This window comes from Oratosquilla oratoria, chromosome 40 (assembly GCF_046742065.1).
Source record: "Oratosquilla oratoria isolate Oo_2021 chromosome 40, ASM4674206v1, whole genome shotgun sequence".
Taxonomy (NCBI): domain Eukaryota; kingdom Metazoa; phylum Arthropoda; class Malacostraca; order Stomatopoda; family Squillidae; genus Oratosquilla; species Oratosquilla oratoria.
In genome coordinates, this window is record NC_134816.1 from 27,751,762 (window position 1) to 27,766,522 (window position 14,761).

At 39.7% G+C, this 14,761-nt stretch overlaps 1 protein-coding gene across 1 annotated transcript in view; it reads left to right on the forward strand.

Annotated features, from left to right (window-relative positions):
- Positions 1–4,955, forward strand: part of LOC143020729 (poly [ADP-ribose] polymerase 2-like) — a 33,359-nt gene extending 28,404 nt beyond the window's left edge. Inside the window, exon 10 of the mRNA XM_076177429.1 lies at positions 820–4,955. Coding sequence (XP_076033544.1) covers positions 820–967 — 148 coding nt within the window. The 3' untranslated portion in view covers positions 968–4,955. The remainder of the gene's footprint in view (positions 1–819) is intronic.
- The last annotated feature ends 9,806 nt before the right edge of the window (positions 4,956–14,761 follow it).

Genomic DNA, 14,761 nt, shown 5'->3' on the forward strand with positions numbered 1-14,761 from the left:
AGAGACTTGTGTGATATATGTACAGACCAAGTCACTCGTCATTCTTTTGTGATTAGAAATTAAAACAATACAGAGGTTGACTTAACACTTGTACACATAGTATACCTTTTTCCAACAAGAAACAAAAAAAAATCAAGCCAGCAGGCAAGTACTCTCAGACACCTATTAATACCTTTTCTGTGTACCAAAGGCCTCTTCCCCCTTATAAGGGAGGTCTTGCTGCATTGCTTCTGACACAGGGCAGTGGGTGGGATACAGGGACACACACACACACACAGACACAGACACACACACACACACACACACACACACACACACACACACACACACACACACACACACACACACACACACAGACACAGACACACACACAGACACACACACACACACACACAGACACAGACACACACAGACACACACACACACACACACACACACACACACACACACACACACACAGAGAGAGAGAGTAACAACAGAATATCAAGAAATTATAAAATTGGTGAAGAAGTAAAAAAAAAAAAAAAGAACTTTGAAAGAGATCGTGGAGTAATAATCAGCAAAGATATGACATTGGACAAACATACCAATGAAATAGTCGGAGAAACCTTCAACCTATTAAGATCAATGAAAATAGCATTTGAGTACTTGGATGAGGAAATGATTAAAAGCATATTAATTACACTAATAAGACCAAAACTTGACACCCAGTACTAAAAAGAATATAAAGAAATTGGAAAGAATACAAAGAGCAACAACAAAATTGACACCAACTCTTTCTCCTTCTTGATAAGCCCCATTTTTATTTTGTATTTTCAGGGATGATGGTGTTGTGGTGCCCATGGGACCGTTGGCTGAAATAAAAGGAAATAAATTTAACTATAACCTACAGTACAACGAATATATTGTGTATAGTGTTGCACAGGTCCGAATTAGGTATTTGGTAAAAGTAAACTTTAAGTTTTGAATATATAAACAAAAAATGGCTGAAATAAGGTGCTGTAGCTGCCTTATTTTGTGTTTTGTTTATATTTCATTTAGACAAAATTATTCTGATATATATAGAATCCACAAAGAATGTAAGTTTACCCATTTGAAGCAATGGACATTCATATTCCTGAGTGTGTACTTGCATGCACAACATAGAAGTGAATTAACATGACTAGATTGTTAGTATTGCTAGTTTATCAAAATAGATTTCAATATGTAATTTTAGTATGTTTAAACAATTCTTGTGGATTAACATTGATCACGTGGAGTTGTGAAAAATGCACCAGTATTACTGAAAATAATTACAATTCACTGATAACTGTGATGAATTAGGTTTCTCTGAGAAATTATATAAACATTCTCTTACAAGAATTTTTGTGGATTGATGTTGATCACGTGGAGTTGTGAAAAATGCACCAGTATTACTGAAAATAATTACAATTCACTGATAACTGTGATGAATTAGGTTTCTCTGAGAAATTATATAAACATTTTCTTACAAGAATTGATTGTGAAATTATGTGGAGGTGAGGCAAGGAATGGGAATGGAAAGATCTGTTGGATTGTTGTTTGCATGAAGTGGGTTTGTACTTTGACTTGGCCACTCCCTTTACAAGAGGGGCCATTGGTATCTTAGCGTAGAAATTGGGTAAATGTTTAGAGGGGGTTTACACGGTCTAACTGTTCGTCGAACGCGGTTCGACAGACACGTGTTTAAAGTGATGTGTGAACAGGGTATTTGGGGTTTAACCAACGTGTTCGATTACCAAATACCCCATTCACACATTACTTTAAACACGTGTCTGTCGAACCGTTAGACTGTGTGAACCCCCTCTTAGAGTGATGGAGTCCACATTCTATCAAGTTAACTTTGTTTTAGTTGGTGAATGATTGCCAAGGTATTTACTCAATTGAGATGTGTATGAAAGAATTCAGATTCATTGGTTCCCATCTTATTCTCCATCAAACTTGGCTCTTAAATTCATGTATGGTTTTAAATTTGATTATGTGTTCTTACAGGCTATTCCATGCATTGATACATCTGTATAGAGAACTATTTTTTGATATACTTCAGGTACAGTGTTTTTTTACAACCTTATGATACCTGCCTGTCACAAACTAAGAGTTTACCTGTCAATTTTATTGTCTCCTTCCATTGACCAGAACACTACAGATATGTCCCCAGGCAATGGGCAAGATGCATGGATGACCTGTCATCCAAGAGGAGCCAAGAAAAGAGGGAGGGAGGGAGGGGTGGTGAATATGAGTGGAGTGGTATTATGCCTTTTATCTTTGGCTACCTCCCTTCTATGGGGGTGAAAAAGCCTTTGGTATATGTATGTGTGTAGTTTCGATACTTCCCATCTTTCCTCATATAGTTTGTCTCCTAGATTGGGGTCAATTAATTTGTATTCTCTTGATCTTGTTTACATCCTGGAGACCATATTATCTCTTGTATCCCTGTGCCACAAATTGTAGTTTCCTTCTCCCACTTTAACATCAATATTTCCATTCATCTTGGTCTTGACAAAATGATATATCTGGACCTTTCTACTTTAGATAACTTTAGATAAACTTAGCTAGCTACCTTCCTTATAAGGGGGAAGAGGTCATTAGTACAGTGAGTCCTCCTTATACGGTAGTTCTTTATCTGGTAAATTTACAATTACGGTATCTGGTAATTACTACTGTCGATTCTGTTTACGGTAAGAAAAATTCACAGATACGGTATTCGCTAGATATTTTGAAGGGGGAAGAGCAGGGAGAAGGTACGTCTGCCATATCCTATTATTACATGTTATAATGGGTTCGGTGTACGGTAATTTCAATTTGCGGTAAGGTTTTCAGGAATGCATATGTACCGTATAACGAGGACTTACTGTATATAGATAGATGGGTTTTACACCTGACTGATATACCATCTACATTAGTGTATGTCATCAGTCTATTCCATTTTCCCCCTTCCTGTTCTTTCCTCTGGTATTGCTTTCTCAATTTCTGATCTATCACTCTCCAGTAAAATTCTTGTCACTAGTACCATAGCAGTAGGATACATAGATTCCATTGTATATTATGTACAGAAGCTGTGGTCTGTACTTTATAAAAAGTCTGAGTTTAATAGAGGTCTGTTGATCTTTCTTTTCTTTGTTTTTTGTGGCTTCATTGGGTGTTTGTCTTGTTTTTGCTCTTCCTTTCTCTGTTGCATCGCTTCCTACCCAAGTATTCTTGAATTTTTGTTTTGTTTACTAATTTCCATGTCTTGATGTTTATCTTGTTCAATCTGCTTTGTGATTTAAACTTATTTTTATGGGCTGTGCCTACCTTTGCGAATCTTTACCCAACCTAAATACTTCTTCAATTTCTTCATGCATTTCTAGCAATGTTACCCAGAATCACTTGTACAGTTTCCTTTCCTTTTTTTGTGCTTTTTGTTTTCATCTTTTAGGGATGTCTTTAATGTGGTCCTCAGTCCAGCCCACAACTGTGTGAAGGGAGGTTTGAATGCACATTTTATGTGCATTCATGGATGAGGAAGTTCAAAAGATTGGAGTGAAAGGGGAGAAATTGTGAATGGATGAAGGGATGATTATGCTGGAAGGGATGGTCTTGTTTCATAATATATTTTTAATGTATGAGGGAGACGGGATGAGGAAGTCACCTTCCAGTGAAGTAGCAAGAGTAAACCATCTCTCACAGTCCAGTCCCTGATATGGAAAAGCAGTGCTTGACTGCATTTCTTTTTATATGAATAGTGCGGCCTGGGACAAGGCAGCTACTCATTCCCAGGGTGTTGAGATAGGAGGGGTAGTGAGATGGCCTTGTTTGCTTATGATATGGCTGTGTGCTTTGTCTCAGTCACTTCCTATGTGACTGAAAGTGCCTTTGATGTACAGTGGGACCTTGGTTCACAAATTTAATTAATTCCTGAAAACTGTTCAAGGCCCGGAAAGATGATAAACCAGAACTATTTTTCCCATAACAACTAATGTAAAATAGATTAATCCATTCCTGGACTCCAAATGATTGCCTATTTAAACTTTTACAACAGTAGTTTATGCACAGGTTAATACACAGAACCAATGAAAATTGTTAAATCTAACAAAAAAGGTACACAATGATAAACTGAAAAAATATAGATAAAAACTTAATATGAATTTACTGTACCTGTAAAAAGTAGAGTTGACGTCATAAGTAGATGGGGTTAGGAAAACAAAGGGAATTTTTTTTATTGTTTGGAAGGGTTGGTACCTTCTATAAAAAATGTCAGTCTTTCTGTGGTTTCTTTTCTTACTTTTCTGTATCTTAGCACCACTCAACTTTGTCTTGCTAAGAGTTTGTGCAAAGAGGTTTGTTTTTGTCAACATTTTAAAATATTTCTAAAGTGAGATGAGGCCTTACTATTTAAAATTATTATGCTGCAGATGTGTATGGAGTGAAAGCTACACAACAATTGACACTCGTGCTGGTATCCCAGTTTGTTGCCAGCTTGCATATTTGTTAATCAGTCGAGACACTGTTCATTACCCAAAAAGTATTTTGTTGAATAAATGTTTGTGAGCCAATTGAGCCAATTTCTTTGTAACGAGAGATGCTTGTGACCTGAGGTTCCACTGTATACATGTATGTGATATTACTATTATTTTGTCTTTGTGTCACTGTGATGTGCTGTTTGTATTGGTGCTCACAAAATGTGGACTTTTGCATCCAACAGCTGAAGCACAATTATGATAACTTTGGTCACCTTAGTGCCCTGTGGCATGGGTTCTTCACTTTTTTCCCTATTGGCTCAAGTGTATTCTAGTTTCAGTTTAAAAGTATGCATTATGCCATTTTGCAAATGATTCTGCAAGTCACTCGTATGTTCACAACTTGATTTAAGGTTGAATAATGTTCTGTATGTCACCTGTCAGTTATTTGTATGTAGAAAAAGGTAAATAAAGTAAACAGGTTTTAAATATATATAATTTACTTTATCAAACAATAACTTAAGAAAACTTGTGTAACTTGCTATGGGTTGTGTCTTGCTACATTACTTCTGACCCAGGGCAGTGGGTGAGATGCAGGGATGACCTGTCATCCAGGAGGAGCCAAGAAAAGAGGGAGGGAAGGGAGTGGAATATGTGGGGATGAAATGAGTGGGAGTGGACGTATGCCTGAGTTTGGATATGTCCCTTGTAAGGGGGAAAAAGCTCATGGTATGTATGCTATGGGTTGGATATAATTGTAGACCATTTCTTGAGGTAGATGTATGACAAGTCACGTCCTTTGGTGCATTGCAGGAGAGGAGAGGTCACTATTTTTATACATCTTTATTTTATTTTTTTTGTTTCATAAAGGAAGAATCACAACAGTATATCTGTTGACACTAATAACTACTGACACTGTAATAGGCAGGTGCTTATAGTAAACTGCCTAAATGAGAAGGAAAAGGAGGAGTACAAGAAGCTGAGAGAAGAATGGAAATGAAGGATACAGTAGAGGGAAGAATGGGGATGCATCAAGGGAGTTGGGAGGTGTGCAAAGATGGTGTGTGGAACAAGGAGGATGGGAGGAAATAGGAAGAGTAGTGAATGGTGGGATGATGAAGCAGAGAAGGTTGTAGAAGAGAAGAAATGAGCATCCACAGACTTGTTGCAAAGTAGGAAAAGAGAAACTTATGAGAGGTACAAAGAATAAAGAAGAGAAGTAAAACAAGATAAAGGAGAGCAGATGTAAAATGGGGAAATATGACAAAACATTTTGAAAATAATGAAAAGATGTTTTAGAAGGAAATTAACCTCTTCTATATGACGATGCTTATGTAGGCGTCATGAGGCACGATTTGGTATGCAAGGCTGCCGGTATTGGTGTCTTGATTATTGTAGATTTGTTGCTTCGGAAAAATGGTAGAGTTGTTGCTTGGGATCCCATCCTTGCCACCAGAATATTTGTTTGTGGTCTACATTGAGTTTGGAGGCGTTGAGACAAACAAAGTTGTGGTTTTTCTTCACTCTCAGTCTAGACTGTACAACATTGTATCATTCCATAAGGAAAACACTGGCAGTTACCAATGGTGATATTTACATACACATTGTGGCTGTTGCCAAATCAAAGAGCTATATACAATTTATTCTCTACTATTTACTGCTTACTCAACTTGAATACAGTACATGAACTGAATATGGACACTTCGTATTTATGCATAGGTTATTTATATACAAGCATGGAACATGTATTCAAAATTGGTCATATGATGACATGCAGTTGGCAATGTCAGATGCAGGTTTTATTTCACGCTCGGCTGAAAATGACCGCGGTGAGGTCAGACACAATAGACTGTCTTGCAGGAGTTTTCATGGATGCCCTGCGCTCGATCGAATGATCCCGGTGAGGTCCGACACAATAGGCGGTCCCGCAGGAGTTTTTTGGAGAGGTCAGACTTGACATCTTGTAGCTAATGTCTGCATGTGCACATGCTGGATATCTAAAGGATTGAACATTTCCTTCAGTCTTCTTGCAACATATCCTCAACTCAGCTACCGCTCCCTGACCACAGTGAGGTTAATGCTCAAGGAAGATAACACAAATGTAGCTGTGCCTGTATAGTCCTGCTTTACAAAGGTAAAGGGCAAATGTGAGTGTAGTAATTTCACAGGGAATAGTTTGTTGAGTGTAGTTGGGAAGGCTTATGGGAGAGTTTTGATTGAGAGGATTAGGAGAGGAACAGAGGGAGTAATTGGCGTGGGACAGTGTGGGTTTTGGAAAGGGATTGTGTGGATCAGATTTTTGTAGCAAGACATGTGAAAAAGCTTTAGCAAAGGGTAAAGATGTTTTCTGGGCTTTTATGGATTTGGAAAGGGCTTATGACAAGGTAGATAGGAGCTTTTGGAGGTTTTACAGATATATAGTATGGGGTAAGAGGAAAGCTGTTAAGGGCAGTCATGAGATTTTACATGAGTAATAGAGCCTGTGTAGAATTAGAAATGGAGAGTGAGGGGTTTGAGGTCAAGGTGGGACTTCGCCAGGGATGTGTCATGTTAACATGACTATTCAATGTGTACATGGATGGGGTGGTGTGAGAGGTAAATGCAAGGGTAATGGGCAGGGGATTGGATATGATTAAAGAGAATGGAGAAAAATAGGAGATAAGCCAGTTGTTTGCTGACTAACAGGACCAGAGGAGGGGTTAAGTTAGTGATGGAGTATAGGAAGGTGTGCGAGAGGAGGAAGTTGAAGGTAAATGTTGGTAAAAGTAAGGTGATGAGATGTACAAGGGAAGATGGTAGCAATTTGGAAATATTAAGAAGAGGCTGGAGGAAGTGGATAGCTTCAGAGACTTGAGGGCACATGTGGCAGGAAAAGGAGTGGAGGTAGATTGAGAGAGTCGCCGATCAAATGAAGCGGGCGTGCTGTGGATTTGCTGTGTCTTGCTGCATTGCTTTTGACCCAGGGCAATGGGCGAGATTCAGGGATGACCCGTCATCCAGGAGGAGCCAAGAAAAGAGGGAGGGAGGGATTGTGAATGGGAGTGGAGTGGGTGGTGATGAAATAGGTGGGAGTGGAATTATTCCCTTTGAATTTGGCTACCTCCCTTGTAAGGAGAAAAAAGCCTGGTATGTGTATGTATGATTCTCCATTTCATGGTGATATGGAGGAGGTTGCTTATCAGAACCACATCGGCTGTTACTCAGGGGAAGAAAGCGAACTTTGGAGGCCCATAGTCTCAACCCACACATCAGGCACTGTAGACCCAATGGTTGCTCGGCAACAGCCTACTTGACTGAGCAGCCCTTTGCAGGATCCACTCTACTCACTCCACGTGGAAGAAAGGCCTAGAAAAGGTATTCTAAATCTAACCTGAATATGAACTTTCCTGAACAATAATCTGACAACATCAAGGAGGGAACAACGGTCCTCCGAAAACAAAGACTCCTCTGTTGTACTCCCTGCCCTGTAATGTTTCCCAATGAGTGGAGTGAAGAGGCCACCTTACAGGCTCGAGAGCTGTTGCCTTCCATCAATCATAATAGCCACAACTGGCATAAGAACAGAGGCATCACAATCGATGACTAACCCCAATACAATTACAAGATATTGCATTTCTGAGTCTACCCAGACCTGCCAATCACCAACTTGACTCATACAGAGACAAAATAGACCCAGACTTAAACTACCCAAGATTCTTGGTCCTTCGGTCAATCACAGCTTCCAGTCTATTCCTAGGTATCCTAAGATACGAAATAGATACTACCGACGCTGCTGCTTTAACTGCCAGTGTTTTGGACACCAATAACGTCTTCGCCCAGAAGGCGTATGTGCACACTGCTCGGCCCCCGCACGTGGTACCCCAGGCTCGAATTCAACCAATTGTACAAACTACAACCAAGATAACTGCCTTCGTCCTCTGTATTAGACTCATAAGTTATCAGCTTCAGAGAAGCCCGAAGGTGAGTATGATCCAGGATGGCCAAATTAAAGCTACGTGAAAGCACCACAGTCTGTCAAAGGACACCGACAACCCAAACAACCACACCTAGGAAGACCGCCAACGTAATACAAGAACTCGATACAGAACCTGTATTCCCCTCGCCTGTACCACTAGCCTCTCCCCCCCCCCCACCTGAAGTAGAACCACTTATACAACCTCCACCACAAATCTATCTATCCCCCCTCTCCCCTCACCCACCCCAACACCTATAACTCTTTCACCTCAAGAAGAAATCGACCTCTCCAGGATCAACCGTAGAGGGCGTGGAGAGTGTCAGGTACACTATGCCAGTAAACTCTCCACCTCAAAAAACGTCATCAAACCGTTCTCTCCGTTACCCAAAACAGGAAGGACAAACAAATCCATCGATCCCATTACTAAATATACACATTGAAATTCGATACTAATATATATATATATTATTATATATATGTTTGGTTAAAATACAGTGACCTCTGTATTTATGATCTTGTTGATACTCTACTTTGCGAACTGCAGATTTACGAGTAGAGTTGAGCACAGAAATACTACTGTCAAAAGGCATAGTAAAACACAGTGGAGTGTTCTTAATGTATTCGCGACGTTTCGTACACTATACATTTTCAAGTGATATTGATACAATAAAAAATACATGTTTATATATTGAAAGAATAGGGTTCATGACGCGGGGTGAGGTCACGCAAAAATGATCAAGGGGAGGAATGGTGGTGGAACTCCGTGGGATGGTGGAACTCCGTAGGGAGGTGGACTTCATAGACGGAATTATGGCAAGGCCTCTAGATTGCAGATTTAATTTTGGAGACTTCTTTTTAATTAGAAGGGCCTCGAGAATTTGCAAGCGCTTGGTATCCTGTTCTTGTCCAATAATTTTTGTGTTTGTTTTCTTCCAACATTTCCCTTGTTAGAGTGCTGTTGTGGCATGTGATGATAGTGTGAGTTTTTGGTGTACCATTTTAGAGGTGAAGAGTAATTCTTCTAAGTGTTGTTGTTGTGTATCCTATGTATGAGGAGGGTAGGGACGCACAGTTCCCTATTTTGCACGAGTATTCATAAACGTGATGACCCTTTTGTAGGTTTCGGTGTTTCGTGGAAATGCTATTTTTCATGAGCAGTGAGGAGGTTTTTCTGTTTGTATAATAAATGACAACATCAAGGAAATCTTGGGGTCGGGTAGGTTTGACAAATTTTTTGCTTGTTTGTTTTATTATGAGTTCATCTGTACTATAATCGTCGTAGAAGATTTATTTCGTTCACCTTTTTTGTTGGTCGCGTTATGTTGTAGGTACCACTTATCTAATTCATGTTTAATTATCTTGTTGATTTCCTTGTTAGGGTAGCCATTGTTAACCAGGACTTAGGGTTGCTCTCTCTATTTCTAGATGAGTGGCACTCCATCTACTGGAATGAGTGAGGGCCCTTCTGATGAAAGCTCTAATGGTGGAGTCTTTGTAGCGTTGGGGGCACTCGTTCATTCCGCTAAGGCACAGCCCAAGATCTAAGAATATAAGGTCTAACCACTTCCGACCGAATTTCGAGGGAGTTGGCGCAGCGGGCCCGTGAACGTCACCTGGCTGTTCAAAGTGGGGTTGGCGGGTCCTATAGCTGTCAGTTGAAGCTGGTGCAGCGTATAGGAAAAACGTTGCCTTCGCTCGCACCGCTCCACGCAATTAGTTATATTCTGACAAATATTATATAAAATATATATATAAATATTATAGTTCCTGTCTATATATATGAATATATAATATATATGATATATAATATATAAAATATTATAGTTCCTGTCTTCCTTGGCGTTTCACAGTTTTCTTCAGTGTTTCACAAAGAGAAAATGGACTCAGCCAAATGACGTCAGAAGCTGCGCACAAGAATTCAAACGGTCTGACCTGTATATTTAGACCTTGGCACATCCCTGGGTTGGTCGGTTTCATGTATACACTTGTTTTGAAATAAGAAGAACTTTGTTGGACGAGGATGTCCAAGAAGGGAAGCTTGTTTTCATGACTAAATTCTATAGTAAAATTAAGTCCAGAAATATCTTGCAGTATATCTTTTAAGGGGGTAAGTTCCGATTTGTAGTCTACTTTAACAAAGATATCGTCAATGTATCTTGCATAAATTGACGGCTTTTTATGCCCTCGACGCTATAAAGAAACGTGGTACGGCCAAGGACTCGAACCGGGCCAGCACGTGACAACAATCGGTTAAGTCACTAACACTTGTCACGTGCTGGCCCCGGTTCGAGTCCTTGGCCGTACCACGTTTCAATTTCTGCATGCTGGCCTCCGCGAGTCCCTCGATGTTGATGGCTTAGAATTAAAGTGTATTGTGTTTGATAGATTGAGAGAATGTGTTTGATAGAAAATGTATATCTGTTCACTGGGACTCATTCAGTGTTGTACATACATATATGTATGCAGGAAAAACACTGGAAGCGTGTGTTATTGAAAATGCAAGGTTGACCACGAAGAAAAACTATTAAAGCAGAGCGCTTTCGTGTATTCACATCTTCAGTGCAAATAATACATAGTGAAAGATACAAAGGTGCAGAATATGTAGGTGGGAAACATAAGGGACGTGGAGACATATATATATATATATATATATATATATATATATATATATATATATATATATTATATATATATATATATATATATATATATATATAATCGTGTTCTCGTGTCCCACACCCCTCACAATCCAAGAGCACTTCCAGATGCAGCTGAACGAGAATTACCACTGTGTATGCAGTACCTGTGCCTGGGTATGTATAGACTTCTCCCCACTCCCCCCCCCCATACACACACACACACACACATACTCATGGTGCGACAGCATCTATATCCCATCGTACAAGACCTACCGTTCCTAGAATCTGAAGTGACGGGGAAGTTATTCCTTTTGTAAGTTAGGGGACGTATTTTTATCCATTTATATACTTGACTTTTCCTTCTACGTATATTTATATTAGTATATCTTGTATGAGCACGTGATGAACTTGAGTTATGATAAGGTATGATAATTAAGTATATTAGTTTCGTTTATCTGGGCATTGTTATTGTTTTAATACTTTCTTAGCACTCCTGGGGGCTAATGAGTTGTAGGAAGCCGGTAAGCTATCCATGGTCCTTTTTTTTTGGGGGGGGGGGTTTGGAGTCGAATAGAATGGCATTTAACATCGACATATTTACCTGATCAGTCATCGATTAGTTGTTCTTAGTCACCTACTCAAGACAGCTTTGGAACTTCTCGAAAAAGTTTCTAAATAAAGCACTGTGACTCATCCTAGTCTGCCCAGTCCCCTGACAGAATTGTTCACTGCACAAACTTTCGCCTGTAATGGAGAAAGTGTGCGGTAACGTAACGTTCTTCCCTGTATGCTTTCACTCTCCTCCTGTTTCTCCCCGCCATTCAAGTAAGCACTACGCTTGGCACGAATGCACCCCTGCTCACACCGGAGATAACCGGTGTTCATTCGAACGAAAATCATAACGGATTTCCCTCCTACACGCCAGCCTACAAGACATATTTGCTCCTTCCTGCTGAGACGGGGGTCGCTGTAGGCCATTGCCAGTGACCGTCCCCTCCTCCCTCGCACCCCTGCATCCCACCAACTCTACGCAGACAAACGAAAGCGCGGGTTGTGTTGCTGTTTTCTCCCATTCCTCGGAGTCTGGCTCAGCCGCCGTCTACCATACGCGACAACTACCTCCTGCATATGCATGAACCACTGAATGCTAGTAATCTAAAAGCTGGAAACAATTGTTCAATTATCAGCAATTTACAGTCTTCCCTCAATACTCCTTTCCTCCCCAAGTTATCCCAAACTTTAGTAATATATTACGTCACCAAGCCACAGCTTTCGAAAACTCGCTTGTTCACTTCTTGTGGATCCCCTCTCGTATCGACGAACGATGCAACCGACTTTCTCGCAAAGACTGCTTGCCGCCTGACTTGGCCTGCAGCTAAATGCCTCACCCCCCTAACTTTTCCTTGTATTGCATACATTACAACGCCAACTTCCTTCTTCATCACAAGAAAGTTGAATGAACTCAAAATCGTGATCCTAAAGAACATTGTGGCAACATCATCCCTCGTCCCGATAAGTGTCGTCGACGTGGGATTGGTACGCAGACATGACGTAGTACCTGCCCTTCTTGGGTAAGTACCTCGATGTTCCTCATGTAAATTCTGGAACACGCCCAGTGTCAACAGTCGCATTACTACATTGGCTGCCCCTATATTGCCGACTTATTACCACGAAGACAATAAATGTATGTAAATACTTATTAAAGGAAAATCACATACACTCGATTCTTGTAAGATAACCCCCAACTTGGTGGTCATAATGAACAGTATGTAATAATTTTGTCACTAAATGTAACGAACAAGTGAAGACAATACGATAAACCCCAGACACAAGCGTTTGGTAGTTTTATTTTCTTTATTTGTGTTTTATGTCGTTGGGTGTAAATTGTTTCCGAATGCTATAAAACAGATTTTTGCAACAGTCATTTACGATATAGTCATTAGTGAGCACAGTATTAATATCTTAATTAGGTACGCACTCACTTCCTTAAGTTTATTAAGTTGTATTTGCAACGAAGCAATACATAGCGAACGACATTGCATACAAGGGCATCGATACTTACTGAAATGAACACTAAACTTTTCGAAAAATACGTAGTCTATGAATACTATTTCCTGTTTAATGAACAGATATTAGTATATGAATATTATATTATTTTCATAAAAAATTTATTGTTTTCATATTTAGAATAAGATAGGGACGATTGAGAAATGCACTAACCTGCCCAACATCATTTTGTTCAAGTACTTTGGATGCAAGTGTCAAGAACGAGAACACTAAAAAAGCAATCCTTGAAACTTGCACCAAACGTATCAATTTTAGAATTGAATGCAGTGCAGTTGCGTTTTGTCTAATAACCAGTATGCACTCTGCTCAAAACCTCACCAGAACGGATAAATCCATCCTCTTTTTTTGTGATCTACCAAGAATTATATAAATAACCTAAGAGTTGGGTTAAACAACAAGAATTGAAAACTAGTGGGATTAATTTTGGTTTATGTAATTGCTGTTGAATCAACATTGCTGCAGAGGATCACATGAAGAATTGTAACCCCAGAAGGCCCACATAACAAATCATCACCCCATGAGATCCTACCTGAAGAATTGTCACCCCAGTACGCCAAATATCAACTGTGAAATAAATATTAGATTAGATTGAGTGAGGGTTATGCTTATTGTCATCTACTTATACAACCGAAGAATCGTAAACCCAGGATGGCCCACATGAAGAATTGTCACCCCAGGATAGCCCACATGAAGAATGGTCACCGTAGGATAGGCCACATGAAGAATTGCTACTCTGTCGAAGTCGCTTCTAGTGCAACAAGACAATGCGAACAAAATGAGGAACGTTAGGATGACGTCACGTCAGATCCCAGATTCGATATACGCTTGTGTGGAAGGTTATCAGTGATATTTGGAAAATGTCTCCCAGGAATATTTTATAAGTATTGCATATAATTTTTTTAATACATTTCCATTTATCAGTAAACACATTTTAGTCAGAATTTGTCGTTTTTGTCAAAGTAATTGCATTAAACCACATATAACCACTTAATTCCGAACATATGATTGGTAATTCCTTGTTTTTGTTTTGTACTTATGCTGGGATTTCTTTTAAAGCACTATATTTTCCGTTGGATTTGTTCGTGTTGCTAACAAAAGGCCAAACACACCTAGGACTAATTTGTTTCTAATAGAGCAAAATTTTGTAGATAAAAAAAGAAGTACGCATTCAATAGTCACGTACGAGTAAATATGGTCACATTGAAACTTATTTAGCTATCATTACACAACCTGAAGAACAAAAATAAATAGATAAATCAATAAATACACACGAATAAATAAAGAACAAATAAAAATATCTGAAATACAGTGGTGAACCGAGAAATGGAAAGGTTAGGAGGAAATTGTAGAAAAACTTGAACGGGAAGCAAAGGACATGGTGGGGCGAGAATACAACCAGACTCTTCTGTCTGTATTTGGTCTCTTCTATGAATCAAGTGCAGTAGCCTACATGAGCGGGTCAAAAAGACAACGGAGGATGGGCAAAGGTGGAGAGAGGAAAGAGCAGGAAGGGAAGTAGGCACAGTTATAGGAAGGAGAAGTGGTCAACGTGAGAGAGGAGGAGGAAGGGGAATATAGGAGGAAGTAGTGGGGGGGTAGGAGGTGGAGGGAGAGGAGGGAAGGCTGCAGCGGCATGGAGTTCA